The sequence below is a fragment of the Sinocyclocheilus rhinocerous genome, unplaced genomic scaffold (genome assembly GCF_001515625.1).
Source record: "Sinocyclocheilus rhinocerous isolate Xijiao unplaced genomic scaffold, SAMN03320098_v1.1 scaffold861, whole genome shotgun sequence".
NCBI lineage: Eukaryota > Metazoa > Chordata > Actinopteri > Cypriniformes > Cyprinidae > Sinocyclocheilus > Sinocyclocheilus rhinocerous.
In genome coordinates, this window is record NW_015640043.1 from 835,891 (window position 1) to 852,331 (window position 16,441).

Sequence of the window (16,441 nt, forward strand, 5' to 3'; positions counted from 1 at the left end):
CACTTGCGATGGCAGTCCAAGGCAGGCATAACCTTAGCCAGATAGCGCGATGACTTCTTGTGCACCACTGTGATATGGCGGATGACGTCGCGCTTCCGGCGTGACTCGTATCTGCAGATGGGGCATCGGTAAAACTTGATGTAGATGCTGTCATTCCCATCGGTGTGCAGTTCGGCAATGTGCTTGCCCAGGTTCTGACTGGTACTGAACTGACGTTTACACAACCAGCAGTAGATCCTCTTAAAGTCAAAACTCACACTGTGGTTTCCATCATCTTCTGAAGCTTTCGAGATAGACTCTTTCTTTGGGTAAACCTTATCTCTTCTCTCGTACTTCGATTTGGCCTTCTGAGAGCAGTTTTCTAGAATGGGCATCTTATGGACGATTCGCATGTGCCGCCTAAGCATTAGTTGGGAGCTGTACTTGCGTTTGCACAGCTTGCAGCGACAATTTGTCAGGTTGTACTGTGTCTTGTCTTGCTTCAGAGGAGAGCTTGGTGCTTTCGCTGGAGAAGGAGAAGGTAGACCTTTTTGGCAAATGCCCGGCCACACATATCGCATGCGTGAAGGGAAAAGTTTTTCGTTACCCTAACCTCCGTGCAGGTCTCCTGGCTTCTGGTGATGGGTGGCCCTTTGATAACATTATGACTGCGAGTGACATGAGGGTTCTTGGATGCTTGAAGGTTCTTGTCTTGTCTATTTGGTGTAAGCGGAGACTCGAGTTTGCCTGTGTTAAGTGACGTTAGAGCTGAATGCTTTCGAGTGTTTGGAGATGTTGGGGATTCTTGTTTCTTTGCTTTGGAAGATACAAGAGGATCGTGTTGACAGCTTTTAGGAGAAGCTGGAGGGTCTAGCGTTTTATGCTTCCCACTACCCTCTTCTTTTGTTTTCTTGTTTGCACTGGTAAAGACTGCATCAGCTGGTTTCTTGACTGCCTGGTTCTCCAAGGCAGGCATAACCTTAGCCAGATAGCGCGATGACTTCTTGTGCACCACTGTGATATGGCGGATGACGTCGCGCTTCCGGCGTGACTCGTATCTGCAGATGGGGCATCGGTAAAACTTGATGTAGATGCTGTCATTCCCATCGGTGTGCAGTTCGGCAATGTGCTTGCCCAGGTTCTGACTGGTACTGAACTGACGTTTACACAACCAGCAGTAGATCCTCTTAAAGTCAAAACTCACACTGTGGTTTCCATCATCTTCTGAAGCTTTCGAGATAGACTCTTTCTTTGGGTAAACCTTATCTCTTCTCTCGTACTTCGATTTGGCCTTCTGAGAGCGGTTTTCTAGAATGGGCATCTTATGGACGATTCGCATGTGCCGCCTAAGCATTAGTTGGGAGCTGTACTTGCGTTTGCACAGCTTGCAGCGACAATTTGTCAGGTTGTACTGTGTCTTATCTTGCTTCAGAGGAGAGCTTGGTGCTTTCGCTGGTGAAGGAGGACGAGCGTCAAGTAAAAGAGGCTGGCCTGGTCTTGTGGCAATGTCCGGTGTGATCAAATCCCGCTTCAAACCACGGTGGACCTCGTCAAAGTGGCGACGAACATTGGCCTTGGTGGCAAAGGCCTTTTTGCACACTGGGCAACTCTTCCCAGAAGAAGGTGGCGGTTCAACAGGATGCTTGCCCTTCACCATAGACAGCAGGCTGGTAGGCAATGTGCGCGTCTCTGTAAATTTGCGTAACTCCTCCATCCTCTGCCAGTGCATCTTCCGGCAGTGGCGTCGTACACTGCGTCTGGAGCTGAAGTCTTTTCCACAGAGGCAGCAAGAGATCCTCATCTCCTTTACCTCAGAGGCGGCACTCTCCTCTTCTTCTTCCTCCCCTTCTACCGGCTCAATCTTTATTTGCTCTTCGCAGCTCTGACCTTCTTTAGCAGGTGGTTCTTCAGGTTCCGTTTCCATCTCCTCTTCAAAATCTGACTGTTGGACCTTTTTGGGTGCCAAAATAGATTTGTGGCGATTTTTCTTCTCAGGTACCAGGATCATAGTCTGGGGTGTATGGGCGGGGTTTTCTGGCATGTCCTGAATTTCCACCGGTGCCACTTGTTGGAACACTGCATTGGGGTTGGTCTCAATGGCCTCCAGCTGAATGACATGTTTTTCTTGGTCTTTCTGTGGATAAATGGCTTGAAGAAGTTCTTTGATAGCTTGACTCTGCCCACCTTCTGATGGCTCTGCAGAAAGTAATAGCATCACAAAATAATAATCTTATTAATAGCACTATTATATTCATAGGCCCAACTGAGTACAAATTTGAACAGCAGAAAAATGTGTTGTGCTTGTCCATGCAAAACCCGCTGTCACAAAGTTATGGTGTTGTGGGTAGTTTCCAGGGTATTGCTAAGAAGTTACTAGGCCATTGATAGGTAGTTACTTGAGTGTTCTACTTTTCTTCTTCTGTGCAACATATTTTGAAAAATGTCACTGTTTTTTGTCCATACAGTGAGAGACAATATGGTTCAATATGTTTTCGGACCACAAATGACTTTGAACATTTGAAACATTCTTCAAAATATCTTCCTTTTGTGTTCTGCAGGAAAAATAAACCCTTGCAGGCTTCGAACAACACCAAGGTAAGCAAAGACAGAATTTTCATTTATATGCCTGAAGTCTAGGTTTCATTGTTCACCAGGAAAAATTCATATGTCTGATCACTTTAATAGTCAGAGTGCTTAAATGGATATACAAACCATCTGATTGAGGTTGTCGGGAAAAGCAGTAGAGCTCCTTGTGAGTGACCAGATTTGGTAGACCACGGAACAGACTCCGACAGATTTTGCACTCAAATATGGTGTCAACCTCCTTCAGCAGCATGTGTTTGAGGTGAGCTGTACCTGCAATAACAGCACATATTGAAAGCAAGCAGTTATCATTAGGAAATAATGAAACACATTACTTTGTAATAATGAAACACAAATACACATTTACTTTTGGCATAGCATTTCGCTTTGAGTAAGAACAGAAAATTCCTCAACGCTGACAAAATTTCATACCTGGTGAAGAAAAGAAGTCTACATGAAATGTATTTACTGAATGATCAAAGTTCTGGGATTAAAGTACCTGAGCGAAAACACTCAATGATTTGATGAATTCCTGACTTGGAGGTCTGGAGCTGCTGCTGAAGCAGGGGTGGATCACCGGGCTCAACTGAATGAACTAAAACAGAAAACAACACTTTAGATTATGCTTTATGTAAAACAGTTTTCACATGAATCTCCACCATTCTTAAGTTCCACCATTCGGGTATGAGGACAGCAAATGGTTTCAATCTGCTGTGTAAGATAAGGGGTAAAAGCAACCCCATGGTAGCTGGTCAAACAGAAAGGGGACTGCCAAGCCATGGAAATACTGACCCTGCTGCACAGCCTGAACTCCACTTCCTCCATCACAAAGAGGACACCATGTCTCCTTTAGGTTTCACACCCCAAGAGCTTCACAATTCCAACAGGGATGCATTTCTATCTTTCATTTACATTTTAATTTAAATTAAAGCCACACTACTCTAACTCTACTCTTTGCTCACCTACACGTGATACCAACTTTAGTGCATGACAGCAGGATGGATTACACACATACAGACCCTGGATAATAACTATAGGAATGAACTCAATGCTTGAATAATTGCATTTTGAATGTGATTAATGCAAATGTACAAAAAAAGTAGAATTATAATGTAAAGGCATTTGAATCTTGAGGAAATCTTTTACGAAAAAAAAAAAAACTGAAAACTGAAAATCAAGTTCCTATTTTTACAAAAATAATTGTATATAATTCCAATGAATAAGCAAATAAATAAAGCACTCATCACTAATACATAACAGCAATTAATCTACAGGTGCATCTCAATAAATTAGAATGTCGTGGAAAAGTTCATTTATTTCAGTAATTCAACTCAAATTGTGAAACTCGTGTATTAAATAAATTCAATGCACACAGACTGAAGTAGTTTAAGTCTTTGGTTCTTTTAATTGTGATGATTTTGGCTCACATTTAACAAAAACCCACCAATTCACTATCTCAACAAATTAGAACATGGTGACATGCCAATCAGCTAATCAACTCAAAACACCTACAAAGGTTTCCTGAGCCTTCAAAATGGTCTCTCAGTTTGGCTCACTAGGCTACACAATCATGGGGAAGACTCCTGATCTGACAGTTGTCCAGAAGACAATAATTGACACCCTAGTTATCAGAGACGTGTCCAACAAAGACTGGAGGGAAGTGAGGCCAGAACCGTGGCCAGGAAAAATAAAATAGTAGATCTATTTCCCCATGGACACGACACAAGCATCTTTTGGTTTGCAACACTCCATAATTCTTTTGGACACCTGCAAGACTCTATCATTGTTCCTTCAGGCAACTCTATACTACCCTGATAAGTAGTGATCTCAACTTTCTGTTATTTTCTTTCCATGGACATCTACCAACTGATTTGCACCTGGTAAAACCGTTTAATGGTTTAAGGGGACTTCTGATGATGTGTAAGTTACACCTTCTCATCTGACACCAGGTGGCTGAAAGTTAAGGAGCATTTTACTATGATAATATGTGAGAATATTACACATTCATTTAAAATTGAACAGGCTATTTAAATATTTGTGTTTTTTCCCCAATTTAATGAACTTCACATTTAAATACTTTCCACATTTCCCATTAGTGGGGAAATTTTACTATAATACATTAGTTTTGTCAAAGTGGAAAGTAGAAAAGTTAGTAAATGCTGGTTTAAATTAAAGAAAATGGTACACTTAGACAACATTTGCTTCTAGAATATTCGACATTTTTTAAACACCACAAATAGCCATTTATTCATTTATTTCCACTTGTGTTTATACCACAAAGCTAAAACAATACAATTGCGATTGTCCAACATTATCAACCATGTCGCCACAAGACATTTCATTTAAATCGAACTACATTGGTAGTTCTCTGCAATAAATGCGTAGAGAAGGCATAAATCTTGATTTCACAATGCCCGTGGGTTGGCAACTACCCCTGATTATGAACAGGTATCAGCAAGAGTAGATAACAGCATCGGATTATCAAAATACATCCAAACCATGAAAGTCAACATGAAACCAGCCTTCTCAACTCATTTTACTTCTGTAATGGGATGTATTTCTGAGTGCAACAGGATATTCAACAAGAACAAAATATAGGCAGGAGTTGATTTTATCCAGTTGGAATTGATTGGATATTGAAAAGTGGGCATTGCATACCAAAATTCAGCCAAAAATAAGAGCGATTTGTAACATCAGCCTAAAAGGAAAGATGTTTTTTCCACTTTGGATTAATTTGCACTGACAAATCATGCACAATAAGACTAGAAATGTGTATTTAAAAAGGAAACAGGGTCAGTTTTGATTTCATGTTGACTTTAAGGTGCTGAGTTCCTACCTGGATTTTTGCCACAAGGCTCTTGAGGGGTTTCTGTTGTTTGGTAACAGCAGGCCTGAAGTGTCTCAGTCTGGCAGCATTTGTCACTAGTCCGGCTACCCTGATCTTCGCTGTTAGTAGCCTCCATCTCAGAGGCCTCTTTTATGAACTTAAAAGACAAATCACAAAGTTAATCAGTGAAGCCGTTTCTTCTCAATGCTTTTGATGGAGGAATGATTTCATTCCCACATGCCTCCCGAAATGGCAACAAGTTCTCCATCAGCACAAGTAGAAATTCAAAAATTGTATACACAGAACTAGAAATATTTGCTAGTAATAAGTTTACAATGGTCGTTTATGCAGGTGTTGATAAAGACAAACAGACATTACTGTCGTTGTGATGGCCGTGTGATGATGAAGACCTTTCACCGCACATTTACCAAGGAAATAAATGTCAAGATGAGGCATAACTGCTATGTGCTAAAAAGGACAAAACAATATGAATGATGGAAATGTCTGTCATGCTCAAATATAATTGCCCAGATGTAATGGAAAGGAGAATGTGAGACAACAGGACAAACTGAAATGAGATTGCATCACAGCGGTTTTAACTATTAATATATTGGACCTTTTACAAAATCCTGTCGACATGAAATGTTGAAATGTTAATCAGATTAGTATAACTATAAAATGTAGATTACTCCCAAAAAGCACATGTACGTCTGCAAGATGCATGTTAAAGATCGCTTCATCTGGAAACCATCCATTGTGTACAAACATATGATCTGATAGATCTGTTCAGTTTTACATACATTCTAAATCATAAACATCTTAAAGAAATGTTCTAAACGTCTATTTAACATCTGACAGGAAACGTCCTATAGGCGTATTGCAGATGAGCAAACACTCTACAAAAAAAAATACATCTTGCAGATGTAAATGCAGACGTCAAATAGACGTATCCGTGATGTACGCGTGCTATCAGGGCTGTGACTTTTACAAAACTCTTTAGATTCCAACAAGCAAAAACAGACAACTACACACATATCTGAGTGGAAATAAGCAAATAATCTTCATTTACTTACAAAAAAGCACAATGGTCACTATAGCTTGTGCCAAAATACCATATTAACTTACTATAGTTAGTATGTCACTACAGTAAAACTGTTTTTTTTTTTTTTTTTTTAATCACTAAATACTACAAATAACATGAACGTATTTTACATATTGTGCAACAGATTGTAGCTTTACATTTACATACATTAACATTTAATGTTAATATTTTATTTCTTTTAAATTCTTATTTTTTTTAGCTTTTGCATTCATTGAAATAGCATTGTGGTGTGACAAGTGCTTGACTTTTCTTGTCAACTATCTCTACAGACATAACTGTAAGCAGCAGTTGTGGTATTTGGGCGGAAACTGAAGTTACCATGGTAAAAGGTTTTCACTGATGTGCTTCGGTGTGTGCCGTTGTTTTAATGGAACCCGTTTGCTGATAAAAGCGCAAATGAAATCTAGAAAACGTTGTGTTGTGATTGTGAAGGACATACACCTGACCGCGCTGCCAGTGTCCTGCCCAAACATTCAAGAGGCAGGAAGTAGCGAGCGGTGCACGAAAGAGCACGTGTCCGTGGCCAACCGTACAAATGAACATAATTATGCTTCACAATAACCGCCTTCGTGCTTTTATATGACGCAATTCAGCTGATGGCAGGCAAATGTGTTCGAGACGAGTCGTACTGTGGTTGGCAAATCAATAAGTCGCGTGTACATCTTACTATCCGTGTGGACTCGTGCCTGAACAAGTAACGTTACTCTGCAAACTTCATAACAATTGAAGAAATACCAATAACACTAAAACGTGAATTTTGCGTGCGAGTGCACTCATAACAACCGAGAACGACTTGAAATGACCATCACCACCCAAAAGCATCAGAGACATTTGGCCACGTGACCGGAAAAATAATAATTTAAAATAATAGACACACGATCTGTGCCGGTCCCTCCTGAAGCTTTTGGATTAAACGCGTTATAGCATTATTAATGATTATGTTTTAGATAATAATACACTAAAATCTAGATCGTACAGTTGTTTAGAATTACGTGGTCAAGCGAGCACATATACCAGACAAAACTAGATCCATTAACATGTAGTTAAAAGAATAAATTCGCACTTTTAGAGTACATAAATGTAACCTAACTTCTTTAAAAACACACTCACAATCACGAGTCCCCATCAAAACACACTGGGACCACAAGGGGCCAAATGTGAAAGAACAACATAAAAAGTTGATACCCAAATCCAGCAGTGACAGTCTCCAAATTGAAGCGAATATATCCAACTGGGACGTCTGGATGACAAGGATAGACATATTAACACCAGTTCGCACTTTTGACTGACTTGTGATGGAAAATTGTGGATGCATGTGTGCGGGAACGCGCGAAGCCATCGGCAGCACGAGCATCACCAAGTCCACAGTTGCTAAAAAGAGGCATGTGACCACAAAAGAGAGACTGTATCCTAGACTATCCCTCAGATAACACCGAAGACCGTGCGTTTGCGTTATTCGTGGCGATTTGTGTGGTTCTAAAACCTGTTGGAAAAGCAATGGTTTGCGTTCTCCCCTATGCGCAATCTAGACACGTCGTGGCGCATACACAGTTCATTTAGCCAAACTGTTTTAAAATGTAAGCGCAGGTTATATCGCCGGGTTTTTTCGGATATTCAGGCTATTTAGCGTTTTCGTGAAGCAATTTGCATCGCTCCATTATTCTGTAAATCTCTTTTACACGGTTACATTGTCAGGCCAAATCTCCTCTATTGCGGACCACAATGGGCCAGATTAACTTGATGGAGAAGGAGAGCCCATGTGCAGAATGGAGCTTTAAAGCGGCATAAGGACTGATGCTTACCAGGGAGTGAGTGCGGCGTAAAGGCGGGCTGACGCGAGAGCCTGATACAAAAGACGACGTTGCCACTAACTTGCAGAGCTTTCCGAACCCAAACCCAACAAAATATGAAATCGCGTCCACAAAGAGTCACAAACAGAACACATTCGAGAGGACTTGCGCGATCACAGGGCACGTCCGAATGATAAAGTGCTGCGCTTTGCGGCGCTGTGCCATCTTCCCGAAGCCGCTTTGGCGCAAAGGTCTGGTGACCCTTCCGCCTTTACGCGTCCTCTCCTCTTCGGTGTTTTGTTATGAAGTGCCATATTCACTCTCAAGTAGGCCCGTAGACTTGCTCTATCTCTGCGGACAGTCGTGGCGAGTCCGAATCAACTCTCGTTCTAATTTAGGCGTTCGGAACAAGTGCGTTTTCCCCGCTTGCACAGCCAGCACGAACGGTGACGCCATTTTCTGTTAAGAACAACCACGCTCGCGCAGGATAGGAAACGACACTGGTCCGCTGCACGATTCCGGGCCCGAGTGGGCAACTCCCGCGGTCGAAATCAGCCGAGATGTGTTCGCAGAGTTCTTACCTTTAGGAAAAACAACGCAGGCTTTCGAGTTAAGATGGTCGGACGCGGTCCGGAGGTAGTTCCTCTCGCTTCTCGCGCTGACGCTGCCCTCTCGGAAGCTGTCTTTGTGCACCGCGAGGACCTCTCGGCGGAGAAGCGGCTGTTGCGCAAAGGTGCAATGGATGTTCAAGACCACCGAAATGTGGCACCCGATGTTGTCGCCGGGTTGGTGCTTCACATCTGACCCCGCACAACCCGTGCCACTAATTGAGGAAATTAACGAGCTGTTTATATTTCGCACACCCAAATGAAACCGTTGCGAATGCACCGTTTCCAAATCCAAATTTAAGCCAAACTAGTCTTTCTTTTGGCGATTAAGACGGCGAGGCAATTTATGGAAAATATAAAAAAGTCTTTACACAGATCTTTCCCAAATCATATTATAATGATATTTTAACTATATTTGAATTAATTTATTAGGGATTCTTTAATTACAGAAACTTGTTACTACTTGAAATCTTGAAAAACTTCTTCAAAGTATGTTTGTTAAAATGTATAACGTCCTGGAATAAAGTCAGGCCTTGATCAACCTTCAAGCATATTTTGTTGGTGTGGATTTTTGATATTGTTGTGATGGTAATGACATTTTTCAGTTTTTGTCGAAAAATCGAATAAAAGTTGGACTTGCTAAAGTAAGTTAACAGCTAATTAACTTTGGATTTTTGAATGAGTAACCAAATTGATTGTTTCTGAATTAAAATACTGAAATATTAATTAGTTTTGGTGAAGATGCCTAAATCTACTCTCACATATTTTTGTAAAAGTTGAAAATTAATGACATTTCTGTTCTTCAAGATTTCTGTCACTTATTATTTACATCATAACCCAGTTTATTTTTCGGTTCCTTGATAATTACATTGTAGCCTACATATAAATTTAAGTTAAGTAGGCCTATATGTTTTTAAGAAAAGGCATAAAGAAGGGAAGTTATGATGTCTGGGTAAGAAACATGCCTGAAATAGAGAAACTGTAGCAAATGTAGCATTTCAACGATCATAAAATTAGGAAAAAATTAAAGAAGCACAATACAGTATACACTTTAACTTTAAAGTAGGTATAATGCTATTTGAATCTGTTTTTTTATATTATTATTATTATTTAAACCCATCCTAGAGGACAGAATATTATTCCTAAATGAAGAATCACCTTTATAGGTTTTATTATTATTAATGTTATGCCATGACAGTTTGCAATTTTAGCATTTACAAAAATTGTCAGAAACATAACATAGCAGTGGCCTACTCATTGTAACACTGTAAAAAGTAACACTGAAAGGACATTACAACTATTCGTAACCGAGCAAACACACCTACAAGTGTTCCCAAACTTCAACTGTTGCCACCAGAATTAGCATGTCATTGTTCTTCCCATTGAACTGTTAATGTAAGCAGTTCTCTGTCACTCTCTCCACTGCGCATCTGCATTTTGTAAATGTAATTACTAACAGGTTTGTTTGGGCAAACTGGTGTCCAATGATAAATGTAGCCTAGTTGAAAGTATCAAACCAAGCGGCATCTGCAAAGAAATACTGCTTATCACTAACTTCACTTTTACTAGTATATTTTCAATATAACCAGCAAGTGATTTTTAATGGATTTATGAAATCAGTTCAGATAGGTGTAGTTCATCAACATGATCCACACTCTCAAAAATAAATGGATTGAAAAGTGTGTATTCGCAGCAAAGCCATTGAAGAAGCATTTTTAGTTCCGCATGCACAGAACCTGTCAGTGAACAGTTTTTAAAAGAACATTTTTTGTTTCTTAGTGTGAAGAACATTTTGATAATCTAAAGAACATTTTTTTCCACTATAAAGAACCTGCTGTGCAATGAAAAGGTTTCATGGATTTTAAAGGTTCTTCATTGAACCAGATAACAATAAAGAACCTTATTTTTTAGGAGTGCGCTGATGTCAACAACAACAACAAAGTGTCACACTACTTTTAATCTTTACTTTGCACCGCATATTTGTTGATTTATCATTTTAAATCGACCTACACATTTTGTTCATTAAAAAATAAATAAATAAGAATAATACAATAAATGTGGCTTATTTTAACATTTTATCTAATGGTCACATCTCATTTTAGATTCTCAGTGAAACTGTGAAAATGCCGGAGTTTGTGGCTTACGCAGCCAATCTGATTATCAGAAATATCTTGACCATGGTATTTATGACTGAACTATAGGGTAAAGCAACAGACAACTTATTTCACAGCAGTTAATCATTTTCAGATCAGTTCTGTACATTTAAGTACATTCATTCACTACATTCAGTGCACTTTCAGTACATTTATCTGCAGGCAGGAATGTCATGTGACATATACTTATTAACTTTCTATAATTGTATAGACACAGAACGTTGTTTTTGGGGTGAATGTCACCTTCACTTGTACATACTGTATGCGTACCAGATTTTCCTTGTCCATCCAGTATCTAAACAGCTTTAACATTACCCCTAGACAACATGGGGCCATAACAATTTGTTTTGTATTGCATGTAGTAATCACCAATTAAAAATGTTTAAAGGGGTCATATGATGTGATTTCAATTTTTCCTTTCTCTTTGAAGTGTAACAAGCTCTTGGTGCATAAAGAAGATCTGTAAAGTTGCAAAGACTAAAGTCTCAAATCCTCAAATATTCTTTATAAAAGTTAAGAGTCAACCACGCCCCCCTAAAACCTTTTATATTTAAAGAATTCGCCACTGACGATTCAAACGCGTGTTTTGAGCAGTGTAGAGTAGGGCTTGTAGTTTGTCATTTCTCCGATCACAAATGCAGACATGGTTTTATGTTTACGCGGAATAATGTTCTTTTTAGCAGCATCATATGACCCCTTTAAAATAATTTTGATATAAAGGATGGCATCATTTCAGTTCTGTAAAGGTTAAAACACTTGCATAAAAGCTCATGTAAAAATAAAACCCATGTTCATAATGTATGAATTAAGTCACAAGGTCAGTAAGTGGGTAAAATTTATATTTGCATCAAGAGCTTTAGCTGCTCCTAAATTAAATAATGAACACTTTCATATGTGAGGTCATGGTTACAACTCGCTCAAACTGTAGTATTGAGGCTGTCATGAATTAATCAGAATCACTGCATTAATATGGAGGCCTACTGTGTGTGTTACAACATGTATTTCTGCTTTGTTGATTTGTTTACATTTTAATTTTATTTCTGCTGTTTTCTGGTATTTTGATATTGTTAGACATAATTTTCCTCTTACAAATAAGAAATAAGTTGAATAACTGTTAAATAAATACATATATAATTATTAAAATATATTTCTTATAAATAATAAACATGTAAATATACATTTAGAATGCTGTATTTCATGGAATCTCACATAAAACACTTTTATTTTTGTGTCATGGTGTGGAAAACTTTTAGCATTTTTACACTTTCATTAAAACATGATTATTAAGTCATGTTGGCTGGTCTTCATATAGGCAATTTAAGGTGAAAATTCACCCAAAAATGAAAACTGACATCTTATTGACTTCCATAGTATGGAAAAATATACTATGGAAGTCAATGGAGACCATCAACTGTTTGGTTACCAACATTCTTCAAAATATCTTCTTTTGTGTTCAACAGAAGAAATTAATTCATACAGGTTTGGAACAACTTGAGGCTGACTAATGACAGATTCTTCATTTCTGGGTGAACTGTCCCTTTAAGGTTTAACTCTAGGGACATTTGGTCTTCACAAAGTTGGCAAAATCTGACCCACACGCATAGGAAGTGTTAAAACTGAAATGGCAAGACATTTATGAAATGGTGAGATGTGTGAAGATGTTCAGTTTGCATTAGGTACTTGTTTTAAATCATTTATTTATAGATGCATACATATGTTTTCATATAAATCGTTATAAAAGCAGTTTTAAAGATACTTAGGACAGAGATGTTGAGTTCTCCTGTTGCTGGAATGTTGCTGTACGTCCGACAAGCCCTTCTGTCCTAAACAGAGAATTAGAGAGGTCTGGATAAACCATGAACAAAATGCACAGACACTAATCTGTCCTATTCAAGGGTATCAAAACATTAAAGACATAACATACTGCTGATACAATCAAACATTCAAAAAAAATAATACATGGGCATAGTGAATGCATTAGGTATTAGATCTGAATTCAGAGCCTTTGACTCTTCATATGATGCCATATCACTCAAGCGGTGGTTATACTTACGCCTCTGTTATGAATGTCTCTTGTGATATTCTGTCATCACTGGCTCCTTCTGGGAACTCATTGAAATTCTTGATGCCAAGTGTCTTCAGTGCTGTTGGGAAGCCATGTTGTGCATATACAGAGTCATACCATTAGTATAATTCTTATACTCATGAATTGTAAACAAAACCATTTAAGTTTACATGGAAGTATTCAGGGAAATGGACTGTTAAAGTCACAGTGCATTCAGGTCATTCTTAGGGTCAGTTGTTTCCCCATGACTTACTACTTATACAATAAACAGGATACTGAACGCAGTCACATTATGAATAGAAATAGTTCACCCAAAATTTTTAATTTGCTGATAATTCAGTGACCTCGGGCCATCCAAGACGTAGATGTGTTTGTTTCTTCATCAGAACAGATTTGGTGAAATTTAGCATAACATCACTTGTTCACCAATGGATCCTCTGCAGTGAATGGGTGCCGTCAGAATCCAGCTAAATACATAATATTGCTTTCTCCAGTGAAAAAGTCGTCTGAATCAGGAGAGAAATATGCACAGATCAAGTACTGTTCACAAGCAAAAACAGTTCTAAACAAATATGTCAATGGATTTTGATGTGAGAGGAGAACAGAATTTTTTTTATAGAGGAAGCGTTATTATTGATTGTGGATTGGACGTTTGGTCAGAAGCAACAGTTCAAAGTTAAAATGCCTTAATGATGGATTATTTATTAGAAATAAGACTGCTTAAACTCTCATTCTGACGGCACCCATTCACTGCAGAGGATCCACTGGTGAGCAAATGATGTAATGCTAAATTTCTCCAAATCTGTTCTGATGAAGAAACAAACTCATCTTAACTCTCTTACTTACTGAAGAAAATAATCCACCAATGTGCAAGTCCCTATTTGATGCCATTACGTTTCAACAGGCTACATGTAGAATAAATGTTTTGCTATTTTTTAAATGGAAATATCATGTTTTCACTGCCTGTAGTGATTAGGTAGAGCTTATTTACGCATGCACCACTCTGTAAACATTTAATTTAAGAAAGATAAAAACTTTAATAAAATCTGTTTTTAAAAAAATCTTTACATTTTCATGGATAATTGGCATAATTTGTCTTTACATTAATTAACAAGCACTATTTGCTGGTATTTAAGCGCTGGTGTTTTGCTCAATCAGCAGCTATGAAGCCTACTTAAAATAATAACATATAATATAATCTGTGAAATTCTCAATTCAAAAACATTACATTTATTTACATGCATTTGACTTTTATTCAAATGAACTCATTTACATTTTACTGACCAGTGACCACGATTGTTTTTACTAGGTGTAGTTACAGCACAGGTTTTCCCACCTCTGCAACATTGTGTTAGTTTTACCTTCTTTGTATTGACTATAAGTGATAAAGCCTTGATGGGAAGGATCCAGGATTCCAGTCGGACTCGATAAAGAGGCACGGAGGGTTTCCCGGACGAACTTTGGAAACTTTGAGCTTTTCGAGCTGGTCGATCGGAAATTCTCTAGGGCGATCTGTAATGGCAGAATTCGTGAGATTGGGAATTCAGTTTGTCTTTAGTTTTCTGTTTCCCAGAAATTTAACAGCAAGAAAGCAACTGGTTACTACTCTAGATGTCTACGCACTACAAATGCTGTTTTAATATGTCATCAAACTCTCAATTTCACATTTATGCTGGTTAAGGTAACGTTAAATACGACAGTTTACAGACTAAAGTAATCTACCAAATCTACTACGAGACGCGTCAAAGGTTTCACCTGGTCTGTAGAAGAAGAGCATACTAGATAAATTATCCATCAGCTCAACAATTTTGTGTTTCTCCAGGTATTCTGCTGCCTCTAGCTCCCGCGGCGTTGACATCTTGCCCACTGCTTCACTGCAAGTTTATCTCTGTTGCTATGATACCGCACATGCGCAGTAGAGGTGGCAAAAGTCAGCGCCCTGCCTGTAGCAAGAGTGATTTTATTAATTATCATGAATGATTAATGATGTCTTAATAAAAGTGAAGCTGTAATAAAGGAAATCGTTGTAGAAGAAATAAGCAAATTATTTTTGCATTCACCTCAATTTAATACCAAGTTACTTTTAACAGAATAGTTCGACCAAAATGTAGGCCTACTCGCCCTCATGTTATTCCTAAACTGTGTGAAATTATTTATTTTGCGGATCACAAAGGGAGAGGTTAGACATAATGACAGCTTCAGGCATCATTTCGTATATGGGAAAAAAGATGCAATGAAAGTGAATGATGACTGAAGATCTCTCTTTTTGCTCCTATAAGGGACCTCTCCCTTAGAGGTAGAGTTCTTCTGTCGAAAGCAGAAGGAATTTCTAGACTAACCTATGTTGCTTCATCTATACATTTAGACAATAAAACTATCAATACTATTGATCGGATTTTATTTAATTTTCTATGGAAGAATCGTGTGCACTACATTCATAAATCTGTTGTTATGAATTCACTTAAAAATGGTGGCCTTGACTTTCTAGATTTCTCTATGTTAAATAATACCCTCAAAATTAATTGGTTAAAATTCAGTTTGAAACAACCCTCTTTGTGGAATTTTAATCCTAATTTTATTTTTGACCGACTTGGGGGCCTTTCTTTTTAACTAATGTGTAATTACAAGATTGACAAATTGCCAGTGAAACTATCTGCCTTTCATGCTCAAGCTTTATGGTCTTGGAAATTGATTTACAAGCACAACTTCTCTCCGCAACGTTATTTTATTTGGAATAACCGCTGTATTTTGTATAAACACAAAGTTTTTTTGTTTTTTTTTAAAGTTGGTTTGATAAGGGTATTGTTTTAGTTAACACTCAGGGATACCTCATGACGTATGATGAGTTTCTTATGCATTTTAATTTTCCTGTGACTCCCAAGGAATTCTCTCTTATATTTTCTGCAATCAATTCTGATATCATTTTCTTTTGTAGAGATGTGTTGTCCCTGGGTTGATATGCCTATAATTAACCTAACTGATACAGTCTGTGGTAAAATCAGTTTTTCACAGTCCAAAAACAAAAACAAATCTATTCGTTCTCTATTTCTAATGGAGGTTGTTACCAAGCCTTGCTCTACTGTTTATTGGACTAAATTTGTTAAAGGGGTCATATGATGCGATTTCAATTTTTCCTTTCTCTTTGGAGTGTTACAAGCTCTTGGTGCATAAAGAAGATTTGTAAAGTTGCAAAGACTAAAGTCTCAAATCCAAAGAGATATTCTTTATAAAAGTTAAGAGTCAACCACGCCTACCTAAAACGGCTCGTTCTAACACACCCCACATGTCTACGTCACGATGTGAGAAGATTTGCATAACGCCGCCCAAAGGTTCA

General features: G+C 38.2%; 1 protein-coding gene and 1 pseudogene across 1 annotated transcript; both read right to left on the minus strand.

The window, feature by feature from the left end:
* Nucleotides 1-481: 481 nt before the first annotated feature.
* Nucleotides 482-9,021, minus strand: LOC107752349 (zinc finger protein 800-like; the record flags this gene model as incomplete). The annotated part of the gene is made up of 5 exons (XM_016568299.1): nt 482-2,175; nt 2,692-2,835; nt 3,062-3,157; nt 5,399-5,546; nt 8,863-9,021. Coding segments are annotated over 5 exons (2,241 nt in total), but the record flags the coding sequence as incomplete, so codon positions are not given.
* Nucleotides 9,022-9,075: 54 nt separating this feature from the next.
* Nucleotides 9,076-15,038, minus strand: LOC107752350 (EF-hand calcium-binding domain-containing protein 10-like; annotated as a pseudogene).
* Between the last annotated feature and the right edge of the window lie 1,403 nt (nt 15,039-16,441).